Here is a 26,635-nt window from a genome sequence, read left to right on the forward strand (position 1 = left end):
CCGCGCCCTCGGGCAGGCCGCAGCGGGAGGACCTGCACCTCGCTCCCGCACAGCTCTCCCTGCGCGGGCCCTGACACGGCGCGGGGCACGGCTGCCCGTCATGCACGCAACCCCGCCCACAGGCTGCGGCCCGTCAGTCAGGCGCGCACACGGACGCCATCCCGCGCGGGCCCCGCCGCGTGTGCGTGCCTCCCTGGGAGTGAGGGTGCGGCGCGACCCCGGCCCGCCCGCCGGACCCTGTTACCTGGGCGGGCTGCCGGGCGGAGGGAGCCGCGCCAGGCTGGGCGCCTCACACCCGCGGCGGCGGCGGCGGGGGCGGACCCTCCGCTCACCCTCTCCGGGGAGGGGCGCGCACGCGGATTGGCCAGCGGGCCGTGAGTGACAGCCTTGCGCCCCGCCCCCTCGCCACAGGAGTCTCTTAGGAGGGTTGAGCGAACTGGTCCTGGGGTGGCCTTCGAGGATGTCCCCGCGGGATGAGGCCCTGCAGGCGTGGGCCGAGCCCTGAGACCCTCGGCCGCGGGTCCCATGGCATCGGAGGCCTCTCGTGTGTGGCCGCTGCCTGCCTCACGCTCCGTCCGCACCCGAACTGCAGATGCTTTCCGACACGCTGGGTTTTCCTCAGCTTTGTTTTCTGCCCAGATGCCGATCTTTCCTGGCCCCAGAAGCTTGTTTTCCTCTGGACTCAGTGCTGGACCGGTTGTCAGGTCAAGCCGACCCTTCCGGTGACTTCTCCTCTGCGCAGACACAGGTGATGCCAATCCTGGATCTCCCCTGACCTCCCGACCCTGGCATTCCGTTATCTGCGCCACATCCCTGCCATCCTCATTACAATCACCCGCTCTACATGGCAGTAAACTCTTGAGTTGGAAAGGCCTCAGAGCTTGTCAGGAGCCGTTCCTCCTCTCTGCTTCCCCACTAGGTGATCCACTGAGCCTCTTCCCGCCTGGCTTTGGGGCTCTCTCCATTCCACCCATGATCCTGAGGCCCCATCTTCTCTCTCTGTACACAATCCTCTTGGGTCTTGCCTGCATTTGTCCTTCAGGATTTGCCACTAAAATGGAATTAAATCACGATCCTTCTAACTACGCAAAAGAATTCCCACTCCACTTCCCTTCATGGCCCAGCAGTCCCTGTTTTCCCCTACCTCTCCTGCCTCATCTTTCACTACTGTCTCTTCACTCTGTTTTCCAGACATGGCTACTGTCTATGGTGTGTCTAATAACTTAAAATCTGGTAAACCTGAAGGTAGCCCTTGATCATGCTGTCTGCCCAGTGTTGAGCAGACAGTTGGGCAGATACCATGCAGCTATCTGCATTTCAGAGGTAAGAAGTCCCACAGAGCATTCAGTGGCTACAGATAAACTTCACTGGAATTTATGAGACTAGATTTTGTGAGTGTATGAGTTCAGATAACCCACCCAGCTGGGCCCCCTCCAGCTTTGCCTTGCAGAAGTAAGTGGTGACATGTGCTGTTTCCCTTGCCTATGGTCTTTGAGAAACAGAATTCAGTATAATATTGAGGACCTTTGTCCTAAGGGATGGGATAGTTGAGATGGACTGGCTGCCACCTAGTGACAGGCCTTCCTTTAATATAAGAAGGAGGGAACTGGAATTTAACCAATTTCTTGACCCTGGCTTGCACAACTAATGCTCATATTGTCCTCTAATCAAGGTTTCAGAGCACCATGACTTGAAGTGAGGTCACATAACAAATGGGAACTTGAGGACATGTGTTCCACAAGAGAACCCTGAGGTAAACCCTGTTGGTCAGCCACTAGCTGCTCTATCAGTGTAGGTAAGAGGAGGCATGTCTGTGTCTGTAGCACTTCAAGAGAGGTGATCAGATGCATTTTAAGGGTGGGCTGGAGGAAAGTAATCACCATGTAAGAGTAATAGCATGTACAAAGACCATAGGCCAGAAAGGACTCTGGGGTTTACTCAGAGGATAGTGATCAGCCAGGATGATGATACTAAGACAGATGGAGCTGAATAAGGTCTTCGCTGCCTGGCTGGTCTTGTCGATTCTCCTAGAAGGCCCCTCCATGCTATCACCATTGTTGAGCTTTCTGTGCAAATGCCAGCAGCCTATAGACTTCACTTTACTTTTAAAATCTATTTTCTGGGGGCTTCCCAGTGTTCAGCCCAAAGCTTTGTTCTTGTATATGTAACAAGACCCCCCCCCCCAGGGGCTCCATGAATCCTTTCCAACAGCAATTTGTTTGCCAGGTCTGTAATCAGGGAACAAGGCCCCATTTCCTCTTGGGACTTGGTAGCTTCCCAGGCCTTAGGTGTCTCCTTCCACCAAAGGAAGCTTGGGAAAAGTAGGGCACACACAGGGTGTGGCCAGTGTGGGCTTCCCCCAGCTCAGCATGGATGCGTAGGTGTCACTGGTAATGTATGTATTTGTGCTGTCTGGGAGGAGCAGCCCTGGCACACAGACAAGGCACTCGTCTATGACATCACCCAGACTAGTCTCACTTGGTCTTATTTCTGGAAACACTCATGCTTCAGCATGTCTTAGCCTATACCAAGCCTGTACCTGGAATCTGAGAGAGTGCCTAACTGCTCCTCTGGCCTGTGGACTTGATCTCACGGATATGATATGTAATAACCACTTAGTACAGTGGTAAGTATATTGTGACCATGACTAATTACATCTCTGAGTTTCCATTGATCCCCATTTAACAAAACTGAGGTCTTTCTTGACACAGTGGCATATTCCCAAGTCCTAGAACTTTGGAGGCTGATGCAGGAGGATCTCAAGTTTGAGGTCAACAAGAGAGGTTGGCACTATCCCCAGGAAACACAGCTAACAGGTGTCTGAGATAAACACTAACCCAGGCAGCTGGGTTTCTGTCTCTTCTGTGTTGTCTACCATATAATACCAACCTTTTTTCCTGATTCGTCACCTCTTTCTGAACACTGCTACCAGCCATTTTTTATTTTTTTTACATTTATTTAATGTGTGTGTGTATGTGTATACATATGTATGCATGTGAACAAGTGCCTGTGCATGTGTGTGTATGCATACCATGGCACATGTAGAGGGAGTTGTTTCTTTCCTTGTACCATGTGGGCCCCTAGGAATTGCATTCAGGTCATCAGGTTTAGCAGCAAGCATCTTCACCCACTAAGCCATCTCGCTGTCTCTATTTTCTGTTTACTTATTTTTTGCTTGTTTGCCAAAACTGGGTTTTGTTTTGTTTGAGACAGAGTCTCTGTAGCCCAGGCTAGTCTTGAATTTAACAATCCTCCTGCTTCAGCCTCTCAGCCTTGCAGGGATTACAAGTGTAAACAACCATGCCTGATGGCTAAAGTGAGTGTTGTGTGTGTATATTATCATTATTATTATTATTATTTTTAGGATACTGACTCTGATAGGTTAGAGGGTATAATGCTTACTACGGAGCAGCCCTAAGGTTAGCATTGTAGAGGGAACAGGAAGGAAATATGAGTAGGCACAGTCTCCACCAACCTCCAGGGACTTGTGTTGTTCAGTACTAGGCTCAGATGCATGCTCATTGTTCTGGGAAAAGTTCAGCCTCAGCTTCATGGCCCTTTGTGATCTTAGAGACTGGCAGCTGATTTTCTGTTGACACCTCTTCAAGAAGTAACAAGTCTTTCTTTGAATTGGAACCAGGCATAGTGCTGTGTTCACTGCATTTTTCTTGAAGCAAAATCTTGCTGTATAACCCAGGCTGGCCTTAAACTTGAGGTCTCCCCAACTTCCCACAAATTGAGATAACCAATAGATACCACCATGCCAAGCTCTTAAAGAAAAAGAGTACTAAAACACAAAAGAACAAAAATACTGTTATTAAATGGGAAATGTGGTTATATAAGGAATCATGATTGATATGTGCTAGAGCTGCTATGATTGAGAACTAAATGTGGCTGAGCTTTCTAATATCTAAAATGATTACTTAATGTTTGGTAACTGGTTCCTTGGAAAGGAGATAAATTTTCCAGGAATTGTTCTTAAAGATTCTCACATGGATATGTATTTGATTGAAATAACAGAGGATGTTCTCAGCTGGCTAGTACCAAGTGCTAACACACTTGTCATTTGCTCCTTATAATGAATGACCTTGAGTGACTGTAGAAGTTATGATTCAAAACCATAGTTGAATGACACTCCTTTCACAAAGAAAGAGACTTGTGGACTTAAAATGTCTGGTTAATCCATGCATAAAGCTGTCTTTTCTTATCCTTTCTATTTATTGTGTTAGGTGTGCACAGCTCATTAAACCTAGAGCTTCACACCAGCCTGCAGTATAGACTCTCGTTTTTGACCCCCACATCTATCCACGGCTCTACTTCTTCTATCATAACCACCTGGGCCCCTCAAGTTGCACTCTCAATCCCTTAAAGGAGCTTCATGTTAAAAATTGCCCATGTCCCAACAGCTCCCAACAGACTTCTCTGTACAGCCCTAACTGCCACACTGCTGACTGTCCCCATCAGCTCTCCTCACCCAGGGATGGCAGGATACAATGACTATTTCACTAAGGTAAAGTGTGGCACAAAAGGGGAAACTGAGGCCACAGGGGACTTGCTTTTCACTCTCCCACCCTTTTTTCTAGCACACTCCTCTACTGTGGCCTCTAGAGGTTTTCAGTCAGCAGGCAGGGACAGAACAACCCTGTTCCAGAAGTGGCTACAGAAATGCCTGTATACCATGCTCAGTATGACAAGTGTGCTGCAAGCAAGAAAGGCCTTATCTAGATCCTAATGAGTGTAGGGAGACAACAAAGTGAGAAGTGCTGTGTATTCATGAAGATACAGCCTCCCCAAATGACGTGAATATTCCTTTTCACACTAGGGTCACACCCCCCAAAGTATTTCGTGGAATGTTTCTGCAAAGGATAGCATTATTGAACTCCATTTATTTATGATATTGATTCTCCACATTCACAGTCCTACCAGTAAACTTTGTATGAGTCCTTAGTCTTTTTTACCATGAGAAACATAAGGAGAATCATCCAATGTGTCATCTAAACACATTGCCCTCACTATGTCTGAAAGCCTAGGCTTATTGAAAAATAATTTAGTCAGGTTTTTTTTTTTAACTTTGTGTATGAGTGCGTTGTCTGTGTGTATGTATGCACACCATTAATGTTCCAGATACCCATGGAAGTGAGGAGAGGCTGTTGGATCACCTGGAATTGGAGTTGTTTGGAAGGTACATGTGGGTGCTAGATATCAAACCCAGGTCCTCCGAAAGAGTAACAAGTGCTCTTAAACACAGAGGCCTCTCTTCCAGCCCCAAAATGTACTGCCCATCATAAGATTCCTCGTAACTCTACCCAGACAGTAAATAGAGCAGATATGCTATCACTGGGAATTTTGATCTAAGCCTAATTAGTTTAATATGACAATGACATGTCTTCCACAGATACTTGCTAAGGCTCTTCTGAATAATCACAGCATTGTTTTAAACATATTATAAAGATTCTCAATGTAAGTATAGACAGGGCAGTAGGTACGGTGAGCCTTTATCCAGCTTTGGGAGTTATGTTGAAGGTTTTTTGTGGTTGGTTTTATAGTGTTGGCAGGGCCTATCTTTGAGCTACACCACTAGTCCCAGCTTCTGCAATTGTGAACTAATGATCACTTATCTTCCAGAAAGATTTTGTTGTTTTCCTAAAAGATTTTTAAAATGTATCTATTTGGTAATTTAAAAAGACTGCTTACTTGGGGTTGTGGGAAATAATTAGTAAGTCTGTTAAATTTCTTCTTCTGTTTATTGATTTTTTTTCAGGGAACTACTTATAAGCATCCAGAACCAGCATTACTGAGGTCATTTCAGGGTAATGTGTTCTCTAAGAAGTGCTCTTTTGTTCAAAACAAGTTGAGAATGTCTCATTATAGAAGGGATTTGCAAGGTCTGAAATAAAAGTCAACTCTTTTTAAAGATCCCTTTAAGAAAATCCCTATATGCAGCTTAAAGTAGTATTTAGGAAAGAATTTCAAAGTTGACAATTTATAAGTGAGAATGGGAGAACCTGTAGCCTGAGTTTCAGACACAGGAAACCAGGGCTCCAGTAGAAGTGTGGCTAACAGTGTGTGCAGAGCTCAAGAGTATGACTGGGATCAGCTAGGCCAATTGAGACAAGAACCATGGCAGCTACAGACCTAATATTAGTTGTGCCTGAGCAACAAACAGCCTGACAGAAATAAGGGTAAAACCAGTAAACATAGGAGCCAGAAGCATTTTGAAAAGGGGCAGTCACATGATGTGACTTCTTTCAAATAAAATGTCCAGAAAAGACATTGTGTGGAGAATGACCAGTGAAGGACACATGTAGATTAGCTGTAGATGGGCATGAGGGATCTTAATCAGATGAAAGTACTCTAAAACTGAGTTGTGATGATGGGGTAGAATGTTGGATTTATAACATGTAAAATACACTTGAATAGTAGTGCTGAGAAAAAAAAATAAAAGCCGGTCAGTGGTGGTACACGCCTTTGATCTCAACATTTGGGAGGCAGAGGCAGGCATATCTCTTTGAGTTTGAGGCCAGCCTGCTCTACAGAGCTAGTACCTACACAGAAGAAATACTGTCTCAAAAAAACAAGGGGGGGGGGTTTTGAGAAATTAACAGCATCCAATCCCAAAGAGCTTAAGCAAGATGCTGAAAGAAGAGTGCATTTTCTCCTTGTTGCTTGGACATTGGCCAGGGGTAGAATTCAGGGAGGAAGACTGGGTTGCAGTGGCTGGGGAGTGACAAGAGTTTATGGGTGACTCATAGCAGGTAACTTGCTTGTGAGGCAGAGGAAGAGAGGTGGTGAATGGAAAGGCTGGGGGCTGGCAAGTTTCTCTTTGCATTTTTTAAATGTGGCAGTTGTTAGGTCTCACAGCTTTTGGCAGGGACAATGAGCTTGAGGCACAGATGACGTGGGGAGGAGAGATGTGTAACTTGGGTGACACATAGGAGCCACTCCTCCTAGCCTACTACTGGGCACCACAGAAGGGAATTTCTCAGATGCTGCCCATCTGGCTTCTCTTGAATTATGTGCTAGGATTGAGATGTACTGGGTTGCCAGCAAGGACATGTTTATTCGTATCTCCAAGCTCAAACAGCTTTCAGAGCCTTTATACTTCATGTACCTCGCTCCCCCACTCCCAATCTTGCAACCACTTCTCAGTCTCTGACAAGATCAGTTGAGATTCCTGTTCTGTGGTTTTATTCACCCAGACTCACCACTGAAATGCCCTGAAATGCCCCTTTATTTGCCATTATTTTGAGCATCACATATTTTTGCTTTTTATCTGTTATGGGAAGACCTGACAAGTGGGGCTTGCCAGAGGTAGGTACTACTCCTGCTCAGTATGTGCATGGGGTTGACAGCCTGGTTGTTATTAGGTCCTGCACAGGTCCCCAAAATGAGGGTCATTTCTTACTACCAGGCAGAGTGTCAGTTGGCTATTGAATGAAGACCTTCTATTTTTACATCCCATCTGGCTGACTCAACACTACAGAATTCAAAATTCTCTGGCTATCATCTCTGTGTTCCAGTAATGGTTTACTGTTTTTATTCCCTGGGGTTAAGTGCTGCCCCTCTCTGTGGACCCAGCACCAGTGACAACTGAGACCATTAAGGAAAGTGGTTCTGAATAAGCTCGGGTGCAGGTCCTTCAACTGGTGACCCATTCCAACATTCCCTTTGGTTTGAAGACTCACCTTTGTAGGGATTATGGCTACTTCTGGGTACCCAGAGCTCTAGGAATGGACACAATTAATGCCTTCAAAAAATTCAATGCAGAGAATCTTCATTCCACCTAAGAGGCTTCTAAGACCTGGTACTCAGTACTGACTGATCTGATCTCAAGCTACCTTCTGCTTATATCCAGTACATGTGGAAAGCTCTCTACAGTTTCCCAAATAAACTTGGCCCTCTCTTGCTCAAAAGGCACTACCCATATCAGGCTCCTGTACTATACCTTCCCTTTCTTTCTGGCTTTCTTTCTGGGCCTGTCTTTATCGATGAAGACTCTGACACTCTTCAGTACACATCAAGACAGATGAACTTCCATGTCAAGCCTAATACACATCTTCTCCTGGGAGGGACCTACCCTTGATAAACCATACAATGAACTAAATCCCAGCCCCGAGCCTTCACTCTGGCCTGGGGCCTCATTCACAAAGAGGCAGACGCTAAGTTTCCGTTAAGTTGTAGGAGTTTATTTTAAATAACCTACAGTTGATTAAAAGGGAATTCATGATAAAAATAGAAGATACTTGAGGAAAGATGAGGGAATGGACTCTGCACACACACTAAACTAACAATGCCTCTAAAACTAATGATTATAGCAAAAAATGTCTTCACATTAAAATTCTGCTTTTTATGGTTTTTTTTCCCCCATTTTTTTACACAATTACAAAAGAAAAAATAAAAGCCCTAAAATCTTGATTATTTTTCCTTTTTGTTTTTTGGGGTTTTTGGTTTTTTTTTTTTTTTTTCCTTTTTCTTGGACCAAATGCTCATTTTCCTCTAAATTTACTGACCTGTGGAAGTTTTTATACAAGAAAATCTTTCAAATGAAAGACTGGGGTTTCCAAAGAAAAAGATGGATCTCTTAAAGGTTACAAAGTATGCTCAGAACAAAGGATGATGGGAAAATGGTTTCAGTCACTGATTATTTCATTATCCTTAAACTCACTCGCCCTTCATCCCTCCCCAACCCCAAGCTACACGATCTTTAAGATCAAGAAGAAGGCTTAAATATTTTAAAATAATTAAAAAGAAATAAAAATTCACATTTAAAAAGGAACACTCAAGTCAGGAAATATTTTCCCATCATGCTTTTCTGTGAATAGGTGTCTGAACCAAAACACTGCCGATGTCACAACTGCTTCAAGTTTAATGAAAACTGATTCCCATGACGATAGAGTGACAACTCTAATAGGTGCGCTGGGTTTTTCTTTTGTTCTACTTAATTTTAAATTCCTGAAATGGGGAGAGGAGGGAGTTTAGGAATTCGTTTCTATTAAAATATAGAAGTTATTGCAAAACCCTAACTGTAAAAACGCACCAATATAATCAGACTTCGCATACAGTAGCTGAGAGAATCCAAACATTGCAGCAAAACTGAATTTGCCTGGCAGGATGCTGACAAATTCCCATCCACTTGCTCTCTTGAAAATAAAATAAAATTCAAAACAAATCATACAGCTAGAATTTTGATATCTGAAATATTTTTTAAATAAGTTGTCCATAGGACAACTGGCTCAGCTCTCCCTTATAACATCTCCAGGTCTATCTTTTTGCAAAGATGTTGGTTTGTTAAGACTTGTGGCCTCTCCCTCAGGTGTGAGGGCAAGTTAGGCTCGGTTTATCCATATTCCTCAAACCACACTGTCCCTTTTCATAGAACCCCTGGCAAGACTGGTCAAAATTCGTAGTCCTCGTCGGTCATATCAATGGCCCAAGCAAACTTCTCCCTCTGGGTTTTGTTGTAAATCTTCTCAATTGGGACCCCCCACTTCTTACACCTGTAAAAATAAAGGTGGAAACAAGAAAAGAGATCAGTGTACCTTGTAAAAAAAAGATGGCTAGTTCAAGGCTAGCCTGGACTACTTTTTTTTTTGGGGGGGGGGGGGTCACTGTAAAGTTCTATTAAAATATAGATGAATTCTACTTTTCCTTCGTAGAGGCCTAGTAGAGCCCATTCCTGTCAGATCCACCTCAGGATAACTAACAGAATACTGGGAGGTGTACAGTAGGCAGAACACTTATGTGAAAACAGAAGGATGTACTGCCCACAGGAAAATTGAGGATGCTGTGAGCCACTATAATCATAGCCCCATAAAGTGAAGACACATGGGTCCCAGGGGCTTACTAAAGACCCTGTCTCGTGGGACCAAGGCATACAGTAATAGGAGGAGGATACAACGTGTACTCCTCTGGCCTCTGCAGGCATGGGCTTCTTAGACACAGACACAGACACACACACACACACACACACACACACACACACACAAAAAAAAAAAAAAAAAAAAAAAAAACCCCAACCAGAGCAGCAGGCTCTCCCAAAAGTATGCATCTTAGACATGGCACAAGGAATCTGACAATACTCTCAGAGTATTTCTGTCTTTCCTGCCTTAAGCAACAGAAGGAGCTCTGCATAGGCCTAATGCTTACCAAGCCACTGTGATCCTAGGGTCCAGATAATTGAGTTTGGAGGTTCCCAGGGCAATTTGTTTATTTTCCTCTCGATCTGTGGCTTGAACTTCCAGCTTCATCAGCTGCTCTTCTAGTCTCTGTACAGCCTTCTTTTTTGATTCTACTACCCTGGAAGAACAGCAGTCGTTATACATTAAGACTGACCTGTAGACAAGAAAAGACTGCATCCTCACATGCCACTTAAGAGGAGAAACAGCATGGAAAATTTCCCCAAGAAATCCTTGCAAAGAAGCTCACTATGGTGGTTTATTCTGGAAAGCTAACAGGATTGTGAGATCAAAGATAGCCATAATAAGACCCTGCCTTCAAAGAAAAAAGCTAGGTGAGATGGGACACCCAGGCTTCTGAGGCCAACTGTTCTCTCTTAGCCAGCCCTCGGCACAGTATCAGATACATACTTCTTGGTCTTTGCATCCTTCATGACTTTGGCATCAGCCTTAGCACTTTTCAGGTCCCTTCGAGCATCTGCTAGCTGGTCTTTCTTGGCATCAATCTGGGCAGAGAAAAACAGCAGTAAAGTTAGTAATAAAATAAGTCAGAGAGGGAAAAGAAGGGCTCTATCTCAAAACATAAAACCCGAGAGTTGTCTGTGTTTTCTAGGTACAAACACAAGGGTGGCTTTATAAAGACAAGGGATGGGCAGTGACAGCAGAAAACAATCCAACTGCTATTTGCTGTTCATTTCTGTTCTTCAGTGAACCCTAAACAATGTGAAGTTCTATAATAGTAATGTGAAAATCTGGTTGTAATCTTTTACGGGAACACTCACTTTAAAGAACAGAGACGAGGGCCCAGATGACAGCTATTTCAAATGAATCCTGTGCCAGTTGTTAGTCTGTTTGTTTTTTGAGACAGGGTTTCACTGTGTAAACCAAGCTGGCTCTGAACTTACGGATGCCTAGTTTTGACTCTTAGTGCTGGGACCACGGTATGTGTCACTATGCCTGATCTTTAACATTCCTTTTAAGAATACTGTAGGAGAAACGAAATACTGAGGCTGGATACTCATATCTACTAAGGAAGCACAGATCATTTCCCACTTCTGTCAATTCTGGGAAGGAATTGCCAGCTTTGAGGAAAAGAATACACTAAAAAGAATGTCTAGAAAACTAAAAAATGGCAAATAGCCTAGCCTTGGCTTTCTGTTTTAGAAAGTAGAGAAGTCTAAAGTTAGAAGAAAATTAGTCATCACTCAGTAAGGGAGATGTGAAAAGCATAGATTGCAGACTTTTCCTCCACAAATGAAATCTTACAGAATCCATATCTACAGAGAAAAGACAGAACATCTTCATCCTTTCTTGTTTGTTAGAACCCTTGAAAAGCTATGTTCTGCTTTGGGTTGCTTAGAAACAGCCGTGGGCAATACTAGGACACTGGAACTAAAGCTGGCGAGTTTGTGCTGCTGGCTTCCAAAGAGTGCCATCCCTGTGGCTGCCCTGATGACCTATGAGGTCAAAAGAATATCCCAGAGTAAATACATGTTGACTTACACACACTGGGTTATTGTTGACTGAGCCTAAAATTTGTTAGACAAACACTGCCCCCATAAAAAAACAAAACAAAAACCCACACAAAATGAAGCCTAATATTAGAAACAGTCCACCATTGTGAGTGAATCATTAAATATGTTTTACTGTTAGTGGCTTCCTTCCAATATCTATGTTGTTGAAAAAAAATTACTGGAACTGGCTCTTCACACAAAAGCATCACAACTACCACTAGGCCAGATGCTTCTTAGGCTAGAAATGCAGCAAACCAAAGTCTTAAATCATTTCTGTGAATGCTGAACTGGCAAGCTATGTCAAATTTTCTCAAAGCATCAAAGACTCCATTGATTGACTAGGAAAGGGGCAAGTGTTTGCTTTGTGGGCACATAGGCGAGGTTCATAGACTGGGAGGGCTGGTGTAGCAGACATCCTGAACTGCTCAAACGGGTTCCAAACTAAGAGCAACAAATGCCCCCAGAAAGTAAACTGGGTAAATAGCACTCCAGTACTTATGCTTTTGTCTGAGCTTGGAATGACAACACATGAGGAAAGTAAGCAGTATCAGAGGATCTCCATTTAACAGAGGGGCAAAAACAAAGGCAAATGCTAAGATGGCAGTTTGTTGGGGTTCTTGGCTCACTGACCCTATGCACAGACTAGAGAGCTCTGTGATCTGTATTCACTCACTGTGGATACAAAGACCCCTTCAGACCAGCTGCAGCAACACCTCTAGGTTATATTAGATTTATTATGCCTAGGTATTCATCTTGCAGCAATCTCAAGAGAAAAATATTCTGAGCCCGAAATGTCTGTTAAATTTCACTACAAAGCAGTTTCTAAAACTGAATTGTTCAAGTACAGAATTCCATAAACTTGGGAGGAAGGTTGACTTTTATTATTTCCTCTTTAATTATGACTGTGGACAAGAACCCAAAGAAATATAACTTGTCTTGTGACTACTGCCAACAGATGTTGAATATTTTCCCATTATATAATACAGTGTTATAGAATTCTTAAGATATCATTTTTTTTATTACCATCATACACTACATAGGAATTATCAAGACCTTAAATGCAGATGTTTATTCCTGTGCAACAGACTGTATTTTAATATAAGTGGTCTTCATTGTGCATGTTTTAACATGAAGTATCTGCAAATTTTCCTGTGGGCTGGGGAGTTCAGATGCATAGTTAAGCAGTCAATTCTGAGAGAGAGGAAGGAGAGTTGCATGACAGTGGAACCACATCAACTTGTTTTTGTGTCAGTCTCTCCCTATAGGGAACACAGTCAGATCTTCTGAATTTACCAGTTATAAACCAGTTGTGCTTGTATTAGGGGAAAATTAAACACCATTGCTTGACCATCTTTTAAACTTGAAACAATTTGACAGTGAAGAGTTAACTTTCCCTTCCCCTGCTTTTACCTTGGGGATCAAACCCAGGATGTCATGTATGGTAAACATGAGGTGTAGCTTCCATATTAGCTAGAGCACTAAGACTTCATTTCTGTGGTGCTAGAGATGGCAATTGGGGCCTGCTATATACCACAAAAGCATTCTACCACAAAGCTGCGCTCTTATTTCCATTTTCTTTATGTATAACACGATGACAATTAGCAATTCAGCTAACTTCATCAAAGTTAGCATTTCAAAATAGAAATAATTAATACAGAACTTATATATCCCCAGCACAAACATTTTAGGGGAAAAAAAAAAAAAAAAAAAAAAAAAAAACAAATACCATGATACTATCCAATTATCTCCCTTCTATAAAACAGATTTATAGAATATCTGTAAAACAGATCTTTCTTCAGACCCAGACTAGCCTGCTGTTATCCCAACCTACACAAGTTCAGACTCAGATGATATCACACATGACTCGCTTTGCTACCCCACCATACCTTAGACTGCAAGTTCATCATTGACTTCTCAAAGGTCTTTGGTGGCGCCCTCTGGTGGTTACAGAGAATTGCAACAGCTCGATTGGCACGGTTGTAAGATAGAATCTTTGCGGGTACATTCTCATCAGCTATAAAGAGATAATAATAGTATAAAAGTTTATAACCAAGAGTATATACATCAAATATCTTCTAGGGACTTCATCTTTATGATGTTTGTAACGGCCTTCAGCTTAACATAACCAACATTCTCTGAAGGTACAAGGTCAAATTTTGAGTCAAAGGCAGGAAATTTCTACATAAGCCTGAATGAGTTCCTATCACAAGAGGAATTCTGAGCCTCTTAAAAAAAAAAAAAAAAAAAAAAAAACCTTACTGGATTCTGTGGCCAGATCTCATGCAGTCCAGGTAATCTCTAAACTACTGGGCTCCTGAGTAGCTAAAACTACTATACCCAGCTTGTCTCTAATATTACAGGGAAATCTGTATCTCCCTCTCCCTACTCCCTCAGGAATCTGGCCATAGATCCTTCTACCGCTTGCCTCACTCCCTGTCTCCTACTTACTATCCAAACATTGCCTGAAGAGCTTATTGTACTACAAGAAAATAGGAAAATGAGATGAAGGAATCTTAAGCTATATATTTTAAAAGCCATATGGCAGGGCTGGAGACATGGCTCTGTGGTTAAAAACACTTGCTATTCATGCAAAGAGCCTAGGGTTTGGTTTCTAATACCCCCGTGCTAGCTCACAACCATCTGTAACTCTAGCTCTAGGAATCTGAATTCACTTTCTATTTTTTTTTTTTTTTTAACAGTTTTTAAAAATCACACCCTAGGGCTGGGGAGATGGCTCAGTGATTAAGAGCACTGGCTGCTCTTCCAGGTTCAATTCATAGCACCCACCTCAGTTCACTACTGTCTGTAACTCCATTTCAGAGAACACAACACCCTCACATAGACACAAATGCAGTGAAACACTAATGTACATAAAATAAAAATAAATTTAAAAATAAAATCAAAATCATACCCTAAAATACTGATCTCCACTATACCCTTCTCTAGCTCATTTGACACATTTACAGAAGATAGTGGAAATTCAGATCCCAGGAGCCAGGAATAATGATAGCTAATGCCTACAGTCTCAACTGAAGGGTGCCTTAGGCAGATGTTTTACTATTTGAGGCTAGTTGAAGCACATAATGAGTTATGGCCAGCCTTCAGGTACAGTGTCAGAACTTTATCTTAAATGAAGAGGTGGGGAGGGAAGAAAGTACTAAAGTCCTACCTAAGAGTAATTATTATATAATATTATGAAGTAAAAAAAAAAAAAAAAAAACTAGGAAAAGGATTCACTCTCGTATTTTCTGGTAACTGTGACTTTACCCTCCTCAATTTAATAGCACTGTTAGTACCGTGTAAGCTTTTAAGCACAGACAAAAACTCTTGGGGCAGAAGTGGAAAGAACGACCCTGGGTTTTATTTGACAGGAAAGCCTCTCCTAGAGGTTGGAGAGAAACCGTGAAGCTCAAAAGACACTAGCACCACCCAAAGGGTAGCCCTGTAGGGTAACTACTTACGAGCTGTGAGCTCTTTAAGCTGCTGCTGTAGCGTGATGGAGGCATTGTAAGTACGGAATACCTTGGCAGTCAAGCCCTCCATGAGATCTTGAAGATGCTTATTTAGAATGCCAGTCTGCAGAAGACAAAAGTAATACAGAGGAAACTGAAATTGGGGTAAATTGCCCTGTCCTTCAAGGAGGAAGTTAGCCTAACAGGGAAACAATTCCAGAATACAGAATTGCATGATACCTTCCCTACAAAGTACTTCAATCTTGAGCAGTTCAAAACAACACATTTGTTCTTTTCTATAAAGATCTCTCCCACTATAGAAATCAAGTGAGAAGCCTGGAATGGTGGTGGTGCATGCCTTTAATCTGGCACTCAGGAGGCAGAGGCAGGCATCTCTGTGAGTTTGAGCCCAGCCTGGAACAGAGTGAGTTCCAGGATAGCAAAGACTGTTTCACAGAGAAACCCTATCTCAAAAAACAAAACAAAACAAAAACAAAAAAGAAAGAAAGCATGGGCAGCTGGGCATCTCATGAAAGGACATGCAAGAAAGAGGGAAAGATACAGTAGGCCTCAACTCCTTTTGTCTTAAGGCTTTGGTAGTAATCTGAAGCAGAGGGTATCTATTCCTAGTTATACTGTGTCCTCAAAAGCATCGAGGGTATGTAGAATATCACTGATAAGCTAGACTGAATTGAAAGCCCAAGCATCCTTTAGCAACTTTTGTCTTCAGGAGCTTGAGAATGTCTGGGACTCTAGACCTGTACCCTGTGCCTACTCACATTAAGTCGATCAAAAAGATCATCCTCAGGCTGCTTGTTCTCCATAAATAGTTGTAAGTTCTTAAAAACCTAGAAGAAATAAGTCCAGTTATTATTTTTTTAAAATCTTCAGAAATAACTTCTAACTCACAAAACCTTGCAAGACAGAGAAAAGGTATAGACAGGGACCACTTATATATACTATACTGAAATTCTTGCTTTGCATGTATAAATTTACATTAATATCTAAGTATCTGTTCTGAGCCATATATTAGTGCATATGTATTGCAGTCCTTTAGCTCTAAACATTTCAGTGTCTATTTCCTAAGAACTGAAACACTCCCTTAGAGTCAAAACTATGCTTACCCCAGTTGCATGACTTAACTGATATGCACTGTTATCTAGGAATCTGGAGTAGTAAGCGCCCATATGCCTCTCATGGGTCTACAGAACTGCAGAACACATAGAGAACTGAAAATTGAAAGGTTATTTTATTCAGTTAAGAACTGGCCTGGGGCTAAGTAAAGGCACTAGGCGGCAAGTATGCAATATGACCAGATGATGCTGTGATGTGCTTAAATCACTAAACTGGTTGGGTCAACCTTATGCTGCATTAGTTTGCTATAAGGGTTTAACTCTCTGCAGATTATTACAAACTGCTTCCAGAGATAGGTGCACATTCCTAGCAAATTAGCACAGGTTGCAGGATGGGGCAAAAATGAGGCACACAACACACCAAGCAGTATCTTTCTTTGAGATACTTTTTGCTAGTAACTAGCAAAATGTGGAGCATACAAAAAGCACTCAATAAATATTTATAGAATGAACAAATAAGTAAAAAAGCAAGCCAGAAAGCGCAGGCCACATGAACTTACTCGTTTTTCAACTGGGACTTTGTTATAATATCTGATTGAGTCCTTTCCAGGAAAGTCAAATTCCACCACATACTCTTGACCATCCAATTCTGGGTGTAGATTGATGTGTTCCACTCTAAGTGAACAGCAACCCACAGTGTCTGCAGTTTCTCCTTCCTCCTTCTCATTGCCTGCTCTCAAAGCAAGCTGTGCAGGAAAAGGGAATAGAGTTGTTAAGAAAGAGGTGAGTACCAGCGAAGACACATGGATCATATATGATCTCTAGGAAACCCCAAGCCAGAAGCCCCCAATTCTGTGGATGAAGCATCAGTCTACAAGGACTAGAAACTCAGGTTCTACAATGTTATGAATCATTTATTTAAAAAAGCCACAGGGATACTCAAGAGACTAAGTTTCTCTAATCTATACTTAGAATGGAGATAGAGGGAAGAGAGAGAGAAAAAAAATATAAAAAGGTAACAAATGAGAACATTTTTTCCTTTGGGCAGTCAGATTAAAAACTATTATCAATTTTGTGGGAATATGGCCTAAATTATAAGAAGTGTAAAATGAAGAAAATGAGTACTAAGATACTGAACTCTATAGACCATCTTTCAAACTTTATTGTAATAAAATCATACTTTCGGCCAGGCGGTGGTTTCCCACACCTTTATCTTAGTATTTGGGATCTGAGTGAGTTTGAGGCCAGACTGGTCTACAGAGCAAGTTCAGGACAGGCTCTAAAGCTTGAGAAACCCTATCTCAAACAAAACAACAAGAACAAAAAAAGATCACACTTTTTTGTTTAACCAGTTTTATAGGTTATAATCATCTACTTATAAAAAATGATTTGGAGAAAAAAAGATATCAGAATTCAGGGATAGTTGTTAGGCAGTGGTTTGTGCAATTTCTGAATTAAATGCATACAAGTGTGCTTGACTTTGACATAAATACTTTTGCATTATGGCTTATAGTAAAAAAGTTTGAAAGCATCACAGTTATCCTCACCTTGCTCCAAAAAGAAAAGTTCAATTTATGCAGATCCTCCTGTTATGAAGATGAGTAGTACTCAACAACAAACATACTGTGCATGCCTCTTTGTATCCACATCTACTTTTCCTACTGGGATAGATTTGTCACAGCAGATACATGTCCCTGACCCCTGTACTTACAGAGTTGATACTCCCTATAACTGTAAATAAAACTGTACAATGCGGATAAAGGAATCTGCTCCCACCTTATCAATGAAGTACAGAGCTACAGCTCTCTGCCGAACTTTCATCTCTTTGGACTTCCAATCTTCCCGATACTGATTTCGGATCTTGTCCACACACTTCTTCAAGCGCCGAGCAGTCTCGTATTTTTGCCAGTCTTTCTCACCCTGTGGAGACCCCCCCCCCATCCCAAAGGTGGATTATTTACAGAGTAGAATAACACACTGAATAGCCAGAGCTCTAAATCCAAGAACAGTTATCCAAGTTTAAGCAAAGCTGAAAAGCACAGAATTGAAGAGAAAGTCTCGGATATTTAACCTGACAAGAATACATGTTGTTCTACTTTCACTCAGCACAACTGATTTGTGTCTAATTGCTGAGAAAGCTTCCCAATGTGTAAATGCTCACTCTCGGGAGAAGCCCACAAACCATGCCCCCAAACTAATTTCTGTCAACATAAAGAATATAAGCATTCCTATTTTCTCACAAGCACCATAGCTTTGCTCCTGAATCTCAGATCCAATACCAGTTTTCTGTTAGCACTGAATTCTAATAAATTCAGTACACCCATTGAGTTTCACAGAGCTATCAAAGAAACAGAACCTAAGGCCGCAACATATAATTACCAAGGAACACAATGACTTCCACAAACAATTGTAATATCCACTATTTTCTAACTTTTACATTTAAAAGCAGTGTTGCCAGGCATTGGTGGTGCATACCTTTAACCCCAGCATGCAGGAGGCAGAGGCAGGTGGATTTCTGTGCGTTTGAGTCTAGCATGGTCTACAGAGCTAGTTCCAGGACAGGCTCCAAAGCAATACAGAGAAACCCTATCTCAAAAAAACAAAAAACAAAAACAAATGAGCAGCTTCCTTCTTCCTTTTTCTTTTTTTCAGTACAGGGTTTCTTTGTATGGTCTTGGGTGTTCTAGAACTAGCTCCATAGACCAGACTGGTCCTGTTCTCATAGAGATCCACATGCCTCTGCCTCCTGTGTGCTGGGATTAAAGGCATGTGCCACCCACACCTTTTTAAAAATGGAGTTTTGGGCATAAAAGTTTGATGTCTAATCCTAAAGCCCATAATGTGTTATGAAAATATTACACATACCTGGTATTGTAAACTTAACCAAATACCTATGGCTGGGGAGCTCATAAATCTGAGGGGTGAATGTACGACTATGATTTTGCTAAATGGATATGGTATCAAGCTGCCTTTAAATATGCATCTCTACACCAACAGACTCTTGGTCCCCCAAATCAGCAAAGCTTGTGCAATGTATACGGTAAATACCAAAGCTGCAACTGATCAAAGTACAGGGAACAAGTGTCTGAGGAATGCTTGACCATGAATGGGACTTCTACATCACACACTCTGACCTTGAGGTTCAGGAAGCATTGGAAAAGGTGATGGAAAGACTTTTTAAGAGCAAAGGTCAGGGAGGACAGGGGCCAAAGTGTGTTCTGGACAGGGTAGTGCCATTATACAGGAATTTACAGCAGCTGTGGTTGCCTGCACAGGATCAAGTCAGTCTACATTCCTTCATGAAGTAGGGAGGGATACACAAGCCCCAACTTGTAGCTGAGGAGCTACAGACATTTGGTGGTTGCTAGTGTACCAGTTTTCTTTAGAGGTGTGGTTTCTGGTAACTTTCCCATGTCCCAGTGGGTGGTCCCACCCATACATATATAGGCACCACAAATTACTAAAAAGAGTTGCCATGAAATTGAGAGAGGAAGGTAGATGTGTGTGTGTGTGTGTGTGTGTGTGTGTGTGTGTGTGTAATCTGGGAATAGGTGAAGGTGGGAAATTGGTGGTGATCCAAATACACTGTATGCATGTGTGAAATCCTTAAAGAATAAATAATAAATATCATAAAAAGACCAACATTAAACAACAATTTCTGCTATCATCCTGAGTGGAAACAGACCAACAAGCAAGGACTAATAATGTCACATGAGAAAGATCAGGAAAGTTCCATAGGCACTAAGAGTTTGGCATTAACACAGGAAAAACAAAGTTCTTAACACAAAAATCTAGGGCTGAAGAGATGACTTAGCAGTTAAACAGACTTGGATCTGTGACATTGTCTGTGACTCCAGCTTCAGAGGGTAGCCAATGACTCCTACCTCTGTGGGTATTCAAACGCACATCACACAGACAAATGGAAAAGAGTAAGAACCCAAGAATCTCTACTCTTAATTCTTTGATCCTACAACAAAGAAGGAGGTAGAAGTGATTTATTTTTGTATATTCTTCATTTCCTCCTGAGACAAAAGGACCTGATCCATAGGACCTGGTGAAATCCTTGAGACATAGGAATGGTGGTCAAGGTGCACAGATTCATGGGAGTACATGGGACAAAATGGCATACTTCCAGATCTCAACAAGCTCAGATAACAATGCTTATTTGGACGCACTAAGGAGTCACCAACATTTCCTCACAATTGTGTGTGTTCTGTTTGCATGTGCTGTTCAGCCTTAAAACAAAAGGGTCAAATAATTAATAGTTGTCTCATTTCCTGGGGGGGGGGGGGGCCTAAAACTTTTTCACTGATTTCTCTAAGTACAACTTGACATTTAAGAGAGTGAATCAGAAAAATAACATACAATATAAATTGTCCTCCTGTACAAGGCAATGATACATCTCATCTCTATCACAATTTGTTCCTTAAACCACCACCAACTAGACACCTGAAAGGCTCACGAAAATACATTATCTAGCTAGGGGTGGACTGTTCCTCATCACTACAACCCACACAGGCATCAGACTATCTTGATGATTGCTTTGAGAAAGTCAGGTAAGAAATTTAAATGAGACACTTCAATAGCAGCTTTCCCTTCACACTGGGATGGGGTTGGGAACAGAAGCTACCTTGCAAAGGGCTAACAGGAAAGGGTGGGCCTTCAAGTTATGCTTGTTCCAGATGCTTTCAGTGCTCCTGAACAGCCTATAAAACGGTAATAGATTTAAAGCCTTCTTGAACTGCTTCTAAAATTATCCACCTAGGCCTTCCAGGGAGGATCACAACAAAACCACCGTGGAAGGTCCTATCCTGACACTGGCAGAGGTGTGCTCTCTTAGACTCTGCTACCATAACAGCACATTACTGATATGGAACAGAAAAGCAGTTTGGTAAATGAGTCAGCCATTGTAGGAGCCTTTGACTAGTTGGCAACCTCTCCAATAATGGAGGGAAAAACTAGTTAATGACAGCTATAAACCAGTAACCACTATACTTTCTCTTATAAATGTAGATACTTATCCACTCAATAACACAGACAGATGAGCCAAGGCTGCAGAGCAGGAATTCTTTTTAACCCTTCTCAGGAATGTTTATTGAAGAAGATGCCATTTGCCACTACACTTTGAACATGAAAGACAAAACAGCGTGGTTGCTCAGATACTTGTTTCTGAGACAGGGTCTCTCACTGGCTAGAACTCACCACTTAGCCAGACCCAAGAATTCCTTCTGTCTCTACCTCCCCTGTACAGGGTTTATAAGCAAGTACTAACATGCCCATCTTATTAGTATTATTATGTTATTATTACTATTAATGTGAACTGCCTAGTCTTTTATCTTTATTTTTGAAAATTTCATACATATATACAATGAAACATGATTTCATCTATCATTTCCTTCAAGCCCTCCATACTCACTACCATCCAAATTTTTGCTTTTATGATAAATCATTAAGTACAGTTAGTGCCACCCATAGATCCATGTGTGTATTAGCATGGTGACATCCACCAGAGCATGTGAAATCTATCAGAATTCAGAAGAAAAAACAAACAAACAAAAAACAAAAACAAGGCCTTCCTACTTAGCCCTGGCTAGCCTGGAACTTGTTATGAAGACTAGAATAGCCATAAACTCATAGAGATCCTCCTCTGCCTCCCAAATACTAGGATTAAAAGCTTGTGCCACCACGTCCAGTATATCAGACTATATTGAATACAGTGCTAAAATATGACAATGTCATATGTTAGAGACAAGGATTTATTATGTCTATTCTTATAGATTTTAAATATTTCCTGTTTATATTCAATTCAGGCTCATCAAGTAGTCAAAACTGTCAATTATGTCACAAGTCACGTCTTATTTCCTTCTTTAAAATCTAGGTCAGTAGCTTCCTTTTGGACTTAGGATGCCGCAATGAATGAATGAATTAATGAACGAATGTTGGATCTGAATGAAGTTCTAGCCTGTATGGCTCTGTGGGGCCTTCTTTATGTCTCTTTTCTGCTCAAATTAGGCCAACTATGCTGGTCTTCTTAAAGTTCTCCAAATATCTAAGCTCTTTCTCATGGCTGAGACTTCAGAAGGTCTTATACTCTCTCTGGAATGCTAATTCCCTTTATTTCTCTTTTCAGGGACAAACAAGATTTCTATTCACCCCATAAATCAAACCTTAAATATTACGTTTTTTGAACAAAGATGATCTGCCCCTGGGTATATTCTTAAATGGTATATTCCTACTCTACTCAGCAGCATTTGTCATAGTTTATATTTATTGGTATGATTACATGTCATTCCTACTAATCTTGCTAAAGTTGGCAACCTATGTTTAAGACACCCTTCCACTTAAAGTCCTTAAGTGGTCTTCTTCCTGGAACAGAACAGTCTTTTCTTTGGCATGTTATTCAAGATTGGCCACAATTTAACAGCAGGATGTCATGGGAGAGCATGAGATTGGAGATCTAAATTACTTTCAAAGGAGATTGACAGAGTTACCAGCTATCAGATCTAGCACAATTTTTTTTTAAATTCCCACAGACTAAATTTATTCATCAACAAAGTAGAACCATGAATATACATACGTCTGTTATGGTTATTAAATACCAACTTACATGAAAAAGCCATTTAACAATAAAATAATACTCATCATAGATTGACAAATTTCTGCCTGTGGTGAGTGAATATACATAGAATTTATCATTAGTGTAACTAACATTCAGTACATTCTCAATATTATGGAAGCGCAGTATTACTTAGGAGTTGTCCTGTAGGTGTACATGCACACTGGTGTGTGATATGTGCATGTAGACACAAATTCCTATGCAAGCATAAGAATCTCCACCTTTTAAAAGCTTCATTTTTATTTCTGTATAGGTAATGTGCCTGTGTACCACATGCATGCACAACACCCTCAGAGGCTAGAAGAAGGCTTCAAATCCCCTGGAACTGAACTGCTTGTGAGCTGCCATGTGGGTGCTAGTCATTTGGAAAAACAGCCAGTTCTATTAGCCACTGAGCCATCTCTCTAGACCCTCTACCTGATTAAGACAGACTCTCTTACTGAACCTGATGCTCACAATCTCAGCTAAGTTGGCTGACCAGTGGGTTCCTGGGATCAACATGTATCTGTCCCAACACTGGGGTTACAGGCATGCATGGCTATGCCCAGCTTTCTATGGGAGATGTGAACTCAGATCAGGTCTTCTTACCCATTGAACCATTTCCCCTAACCCCATTTGACAGTTCCCGTGTTACTTTTCACGTCCCCATGTATCTTAACATATTTTTTACTTCCCCTCTTTGTCCATAAGCACCAAAGTCTGTTTCGAAGACCTTTTAAAGATCTAACTGTAATCTGATTTCCTTTAAAAAGGAATATTAAGTATGTTAAGAATAACTACCCTATTTTGTTGTTGTTATTGTTGTTTTTCAAGACAGGGTTTCTCTGTGTAGCTCGGGCTTTCCTCCTGAAACTCACTCTGTAGACCAGGCTGGCCTTGAAAGAGATCCACCTGCCTCTGCCCCCCAAGTGCTGGGATTAAAGCCGTACACCACCACTACCTAGCTAATAAGAACAGTTACCTTTCTTCTAACAAAATTGGATCCTTACACAATTTGCCTACCAATCTAAAAGTGTGTAAAGTAATAAAACTATGGTTTGTTTTTTATCCTTCTATAGATCTGCAAGCTAGTTACAGAAGAGAAGCATGCTTTTTTAACTGTCTTTCTCTGCTCTCCTTCCTGATTCTATATTTATTTAGAACTAGAAAAACTATTCTGCAATTGATTTGAAGAACATACCTAGATAGTATTTTTCAGTGAGAGAGTAGTCAATTCTAGACTACATAAAACTCTGTCTTTTGTTGTTCTCTTTTGGTTACAGTTCACATTTCTGTAAGGTCTGATGAAGGAAGCTTGTAGAACTCTCCAGAGCAGAGTTTATAGCTAGTTGGCTCACAAGATACCAAGACAGTCCCTCTCAATAAGTTGAACAATTCAAAACAATACACAGGTGTGTAAGATAGTATATGGTGGGTTTTTAATACATCAATCATAAACTGGTCCTAAAGGAACTTATGTGAAACCTAAAAAAGCCAGTATATAAGCCAGGTGGTGATGGTGCATGCCTTTAGTCCCAGCACTCGGCAGGCAGAGGCAGGTAGATCTCTGTGAGTCAGAGACAAGCCTGGTCTACAAGAGCTAATTCCAAGACAGGCTCCAAAGCAATACAGAGAAATTCTATCTCGAAAAACCAAAAAAAAAAAAAAAAAAAAAAAAAAAAAAAAAAATATTAAAGCTAGTATATGAAGCTCTACATTTCTATATTCAGAGAAAATAATTTTTACTTTTCTCACACCCTGACCACCAAATAGTAAACAGTAACTGTGAAGGCAAAAGCTGCATCTGTACAATTGCCATTACCATAAATACACTATGGTTGAGACATAGTAGGATTTCAGAAAATTTCCATAGGCAAAATTACAATAGGACAGACAAAAAATGAAATATCTTGGGGAGGTTAACAAGTAATGATAACCATGAAAATATTTGCCTCCTTTCAGGGGAGAAGGTAGGTTTTTAACTTGTTAAAACAAGTATAGAAAGCATACTGTAACTCAAGCAAAAGAGAGAGAGAAGGAGATTATCAGCCCCACCAAGAGGTGTGACTGTAGTTATGCTTACCTTGATTCGAGAACTTGGGTTCAACATGATATATTTGATAGAACCTTGGATGTTCTCCGTCCAGGAAACCAGCCAAGTAACTTTGTTATCATGTCGGACTTCTTTCCATTTATGTCCTGGAGGAGGAGAAGGAACCTTGGCATCTCTGTGAAAATAACCATGTAGAAGGGATATAAAATGAAAAGTGACAAACAATGTCCCTGTTCATAACCAGAAGGGGACCTATCTGCTAAGTATGTATTTCCAACCCAGTGCCCCACAACACCACAATTCTGGACACCCATGGAAATATTAGGATATTTTCAAAGATCTACTCTTTTTTAACACCATGAATACTCCCAACTAGCCTTGTGAAAAAAGATCTGGATCTCATTTCTGCCCATAAAGATGAACCTTTGTGCTCACTTGCTACAGTTGATAATGATGTCCTCAGGCATGATCCTTCTCTTCAACATACCCATCTTTGGGTGGTTACCTCGGCCACGGAAAAGCCCTGGAGGCTCTATCTTGAAGTTGGCAATCCGCTCTCTATGATTATCCATGACACAAAACCCATATTCTTTCAATAATTTTTCATTGTCTTCTTTAATTTTCTGAAATAGAGCAAGGAAGTACTCAAAATGGACTCAAATGGATTTCAACTCCTGCCTGCTAAGACTTATTTTCATCTCTTGTGGGAGAAAGGTCAAGGTAAATTCTAAATTTCACTCAGAAATAAACTCAAATAATGTCTACTTTATTTTAAACTTATATATAATAAATTACCAACAGATCTATTGAGAATAACTGACTTTCCACAGTTAACAGATTCTCATTTTGTCTTTTGTAGTACTGATCTACGTCTAATGTATACTAGGTAAGCACTCAACCACTAAGCTATAGCTTCAACCCTTGTAAAGTGTATAGATTTATGAATGTCATTTATTTTTATTTTTACCTTAATTTAGTTTTAAGGATATGGCATCATGTATCTTCAAATTCTCTATAAAACTAAGAATGACCTTAAATTTCTGATTTTCTTGTGTCCACTTCCCAAGGGCTAATATTACAAGCATGTCCATCACCACTACACATGGTTTTATGCAGTTCTGGGAGCAGAGCCAGGGCTTCATGGAAGTCTTTAGGCTTGCAGCAGCCCCATTCCTTACAAATAATTTTGAATATTAACTTTAAAAATTTATACTATGAAAAAGGAGAGGTAAGAGTTAAATGTCAGCTATCAAGGAAGGACTGAATGCAGGTAAAAAAGAATTAAGTCACAGAAAGGATATAAAGCTAACTTTCCCCCTTTAGTTTCAACTTTGTTATTTTGTTGTTTTGTGTTGGATAAGTACATAAATATATTTGCCAGCTAGGCAGTGGTGCCACACACTTTTAATCCCAGCGTTCAGGAAGCAGAGGTAAGCAGATTTCTGAGTTCAAGGCAAGCCTGAACTACACACTACAGAGAAAATTTCAGGACAGCCAGGGATACATAGAGAAACCCTGTTTTGAAAAACCAAATATGTATGTATTGTATGTACACACACACATATAGTAAAGATATGTATATATGAAAGTGTGAAATTACATAACTATACAAAAATATATTGTGTGTATATATATGATATAATTTTACACTTTCACATAAATGACTATATATGAATGGTAGTCAAAGTATGAAATTTAACCTACAGAATGACTGTTCTGTTTCATTGAGATAATACACTTTGGGTCTGGTTAATTTTGGTGTGTGATATCATT

The 26,635-nt window shown here is 41.0% G+C and overlaps 2 protein-coding genes across 2 annotated transcripts in view; both read right to left on the minus strand.

Annotated features, from left to right (window-relative positions):
* The window catches only part of Plcg1 (phospholipase C gamma 1), a 31,512-nt gene extending 31,193 nt beyond the window's left edge, over positions 1 to 319 (minus strand). Inside the window, exon 1 of the mRNA XM_051187343.1 lies at positions 245 to 319. The gene's annotated coding sequence lies outside the window, so the exon portion shown is untranslated. The remainder of the gene's footprint in view (positions 1 to 244) is intronic.
* A 7,845-nt stretch (positions 320 to 8,164) lies between these two features.
* The window catches only part of Top1 (DNA topoisomerase I), an 86,745-nt gene continuing 68,274 nt past the window's right edge, over positions 8,165 to 26,635 (minus strand). The window contains exons 12-21 of the mRNA XM_051187354.1: positions 25,298 to 25,485; positions 24,893 to 25,037; positions 17,991 to 18,134; positions 16,775 to 16,960; positions 15,921 to 15,989; positions 15,151 to 15,265; positions 13,576 to 13,703; positions 10,587 to 10,681; positions 10,147 to 10,296; positions 8,165 to 9,497 (exon numbers count right to left, since the gene is read on the minus strand). Of these exons, the coding sequence (XP_051043311.1) occupies positions 9,395 to 9,497; positions 10,147 to 10,296; positions 10,587 to 10,681; positions 13,576 to 13,703; positions 15,151 to 15,265; positions 15,921 to 15,989; positions 16,775 to 16,960; positions 17,991 to 18,134; positions 24,893 to 25,037; positions 25,298 to 25,485 (1,323 nt within the window). The 3' untranslated portion in view covers positions 8,165 to 9,394. The remainder of the gene's footprint in view (positions 9,498 to 10,146; positions 10,297 to 10,586; positions 10,682 to 13,575; positions 13,704 to 15,150; positions 15,266 to 15,920; positions 15,990 to 16,774; positions 16,961 to 17,990; positions 18,135 to 24,892; positions 25,038 to 25,297; positions 25,486 to 26,635) is intronic.

Source organism: Phodopus roborovskii, unplaced genomic scaffold, assembly GCF_943737965.1.
Source record: "Phodopus roborovskii unplaced genomic scaffold, PHOROB, whole genome shotgun sequence".
Classification (NCBI taxonomy): Eukaryota; Metazoa; Chordata; class Mammalia; order Rodentia; family Cricetidae; genus Phodopus; species Phodopus roborovskii.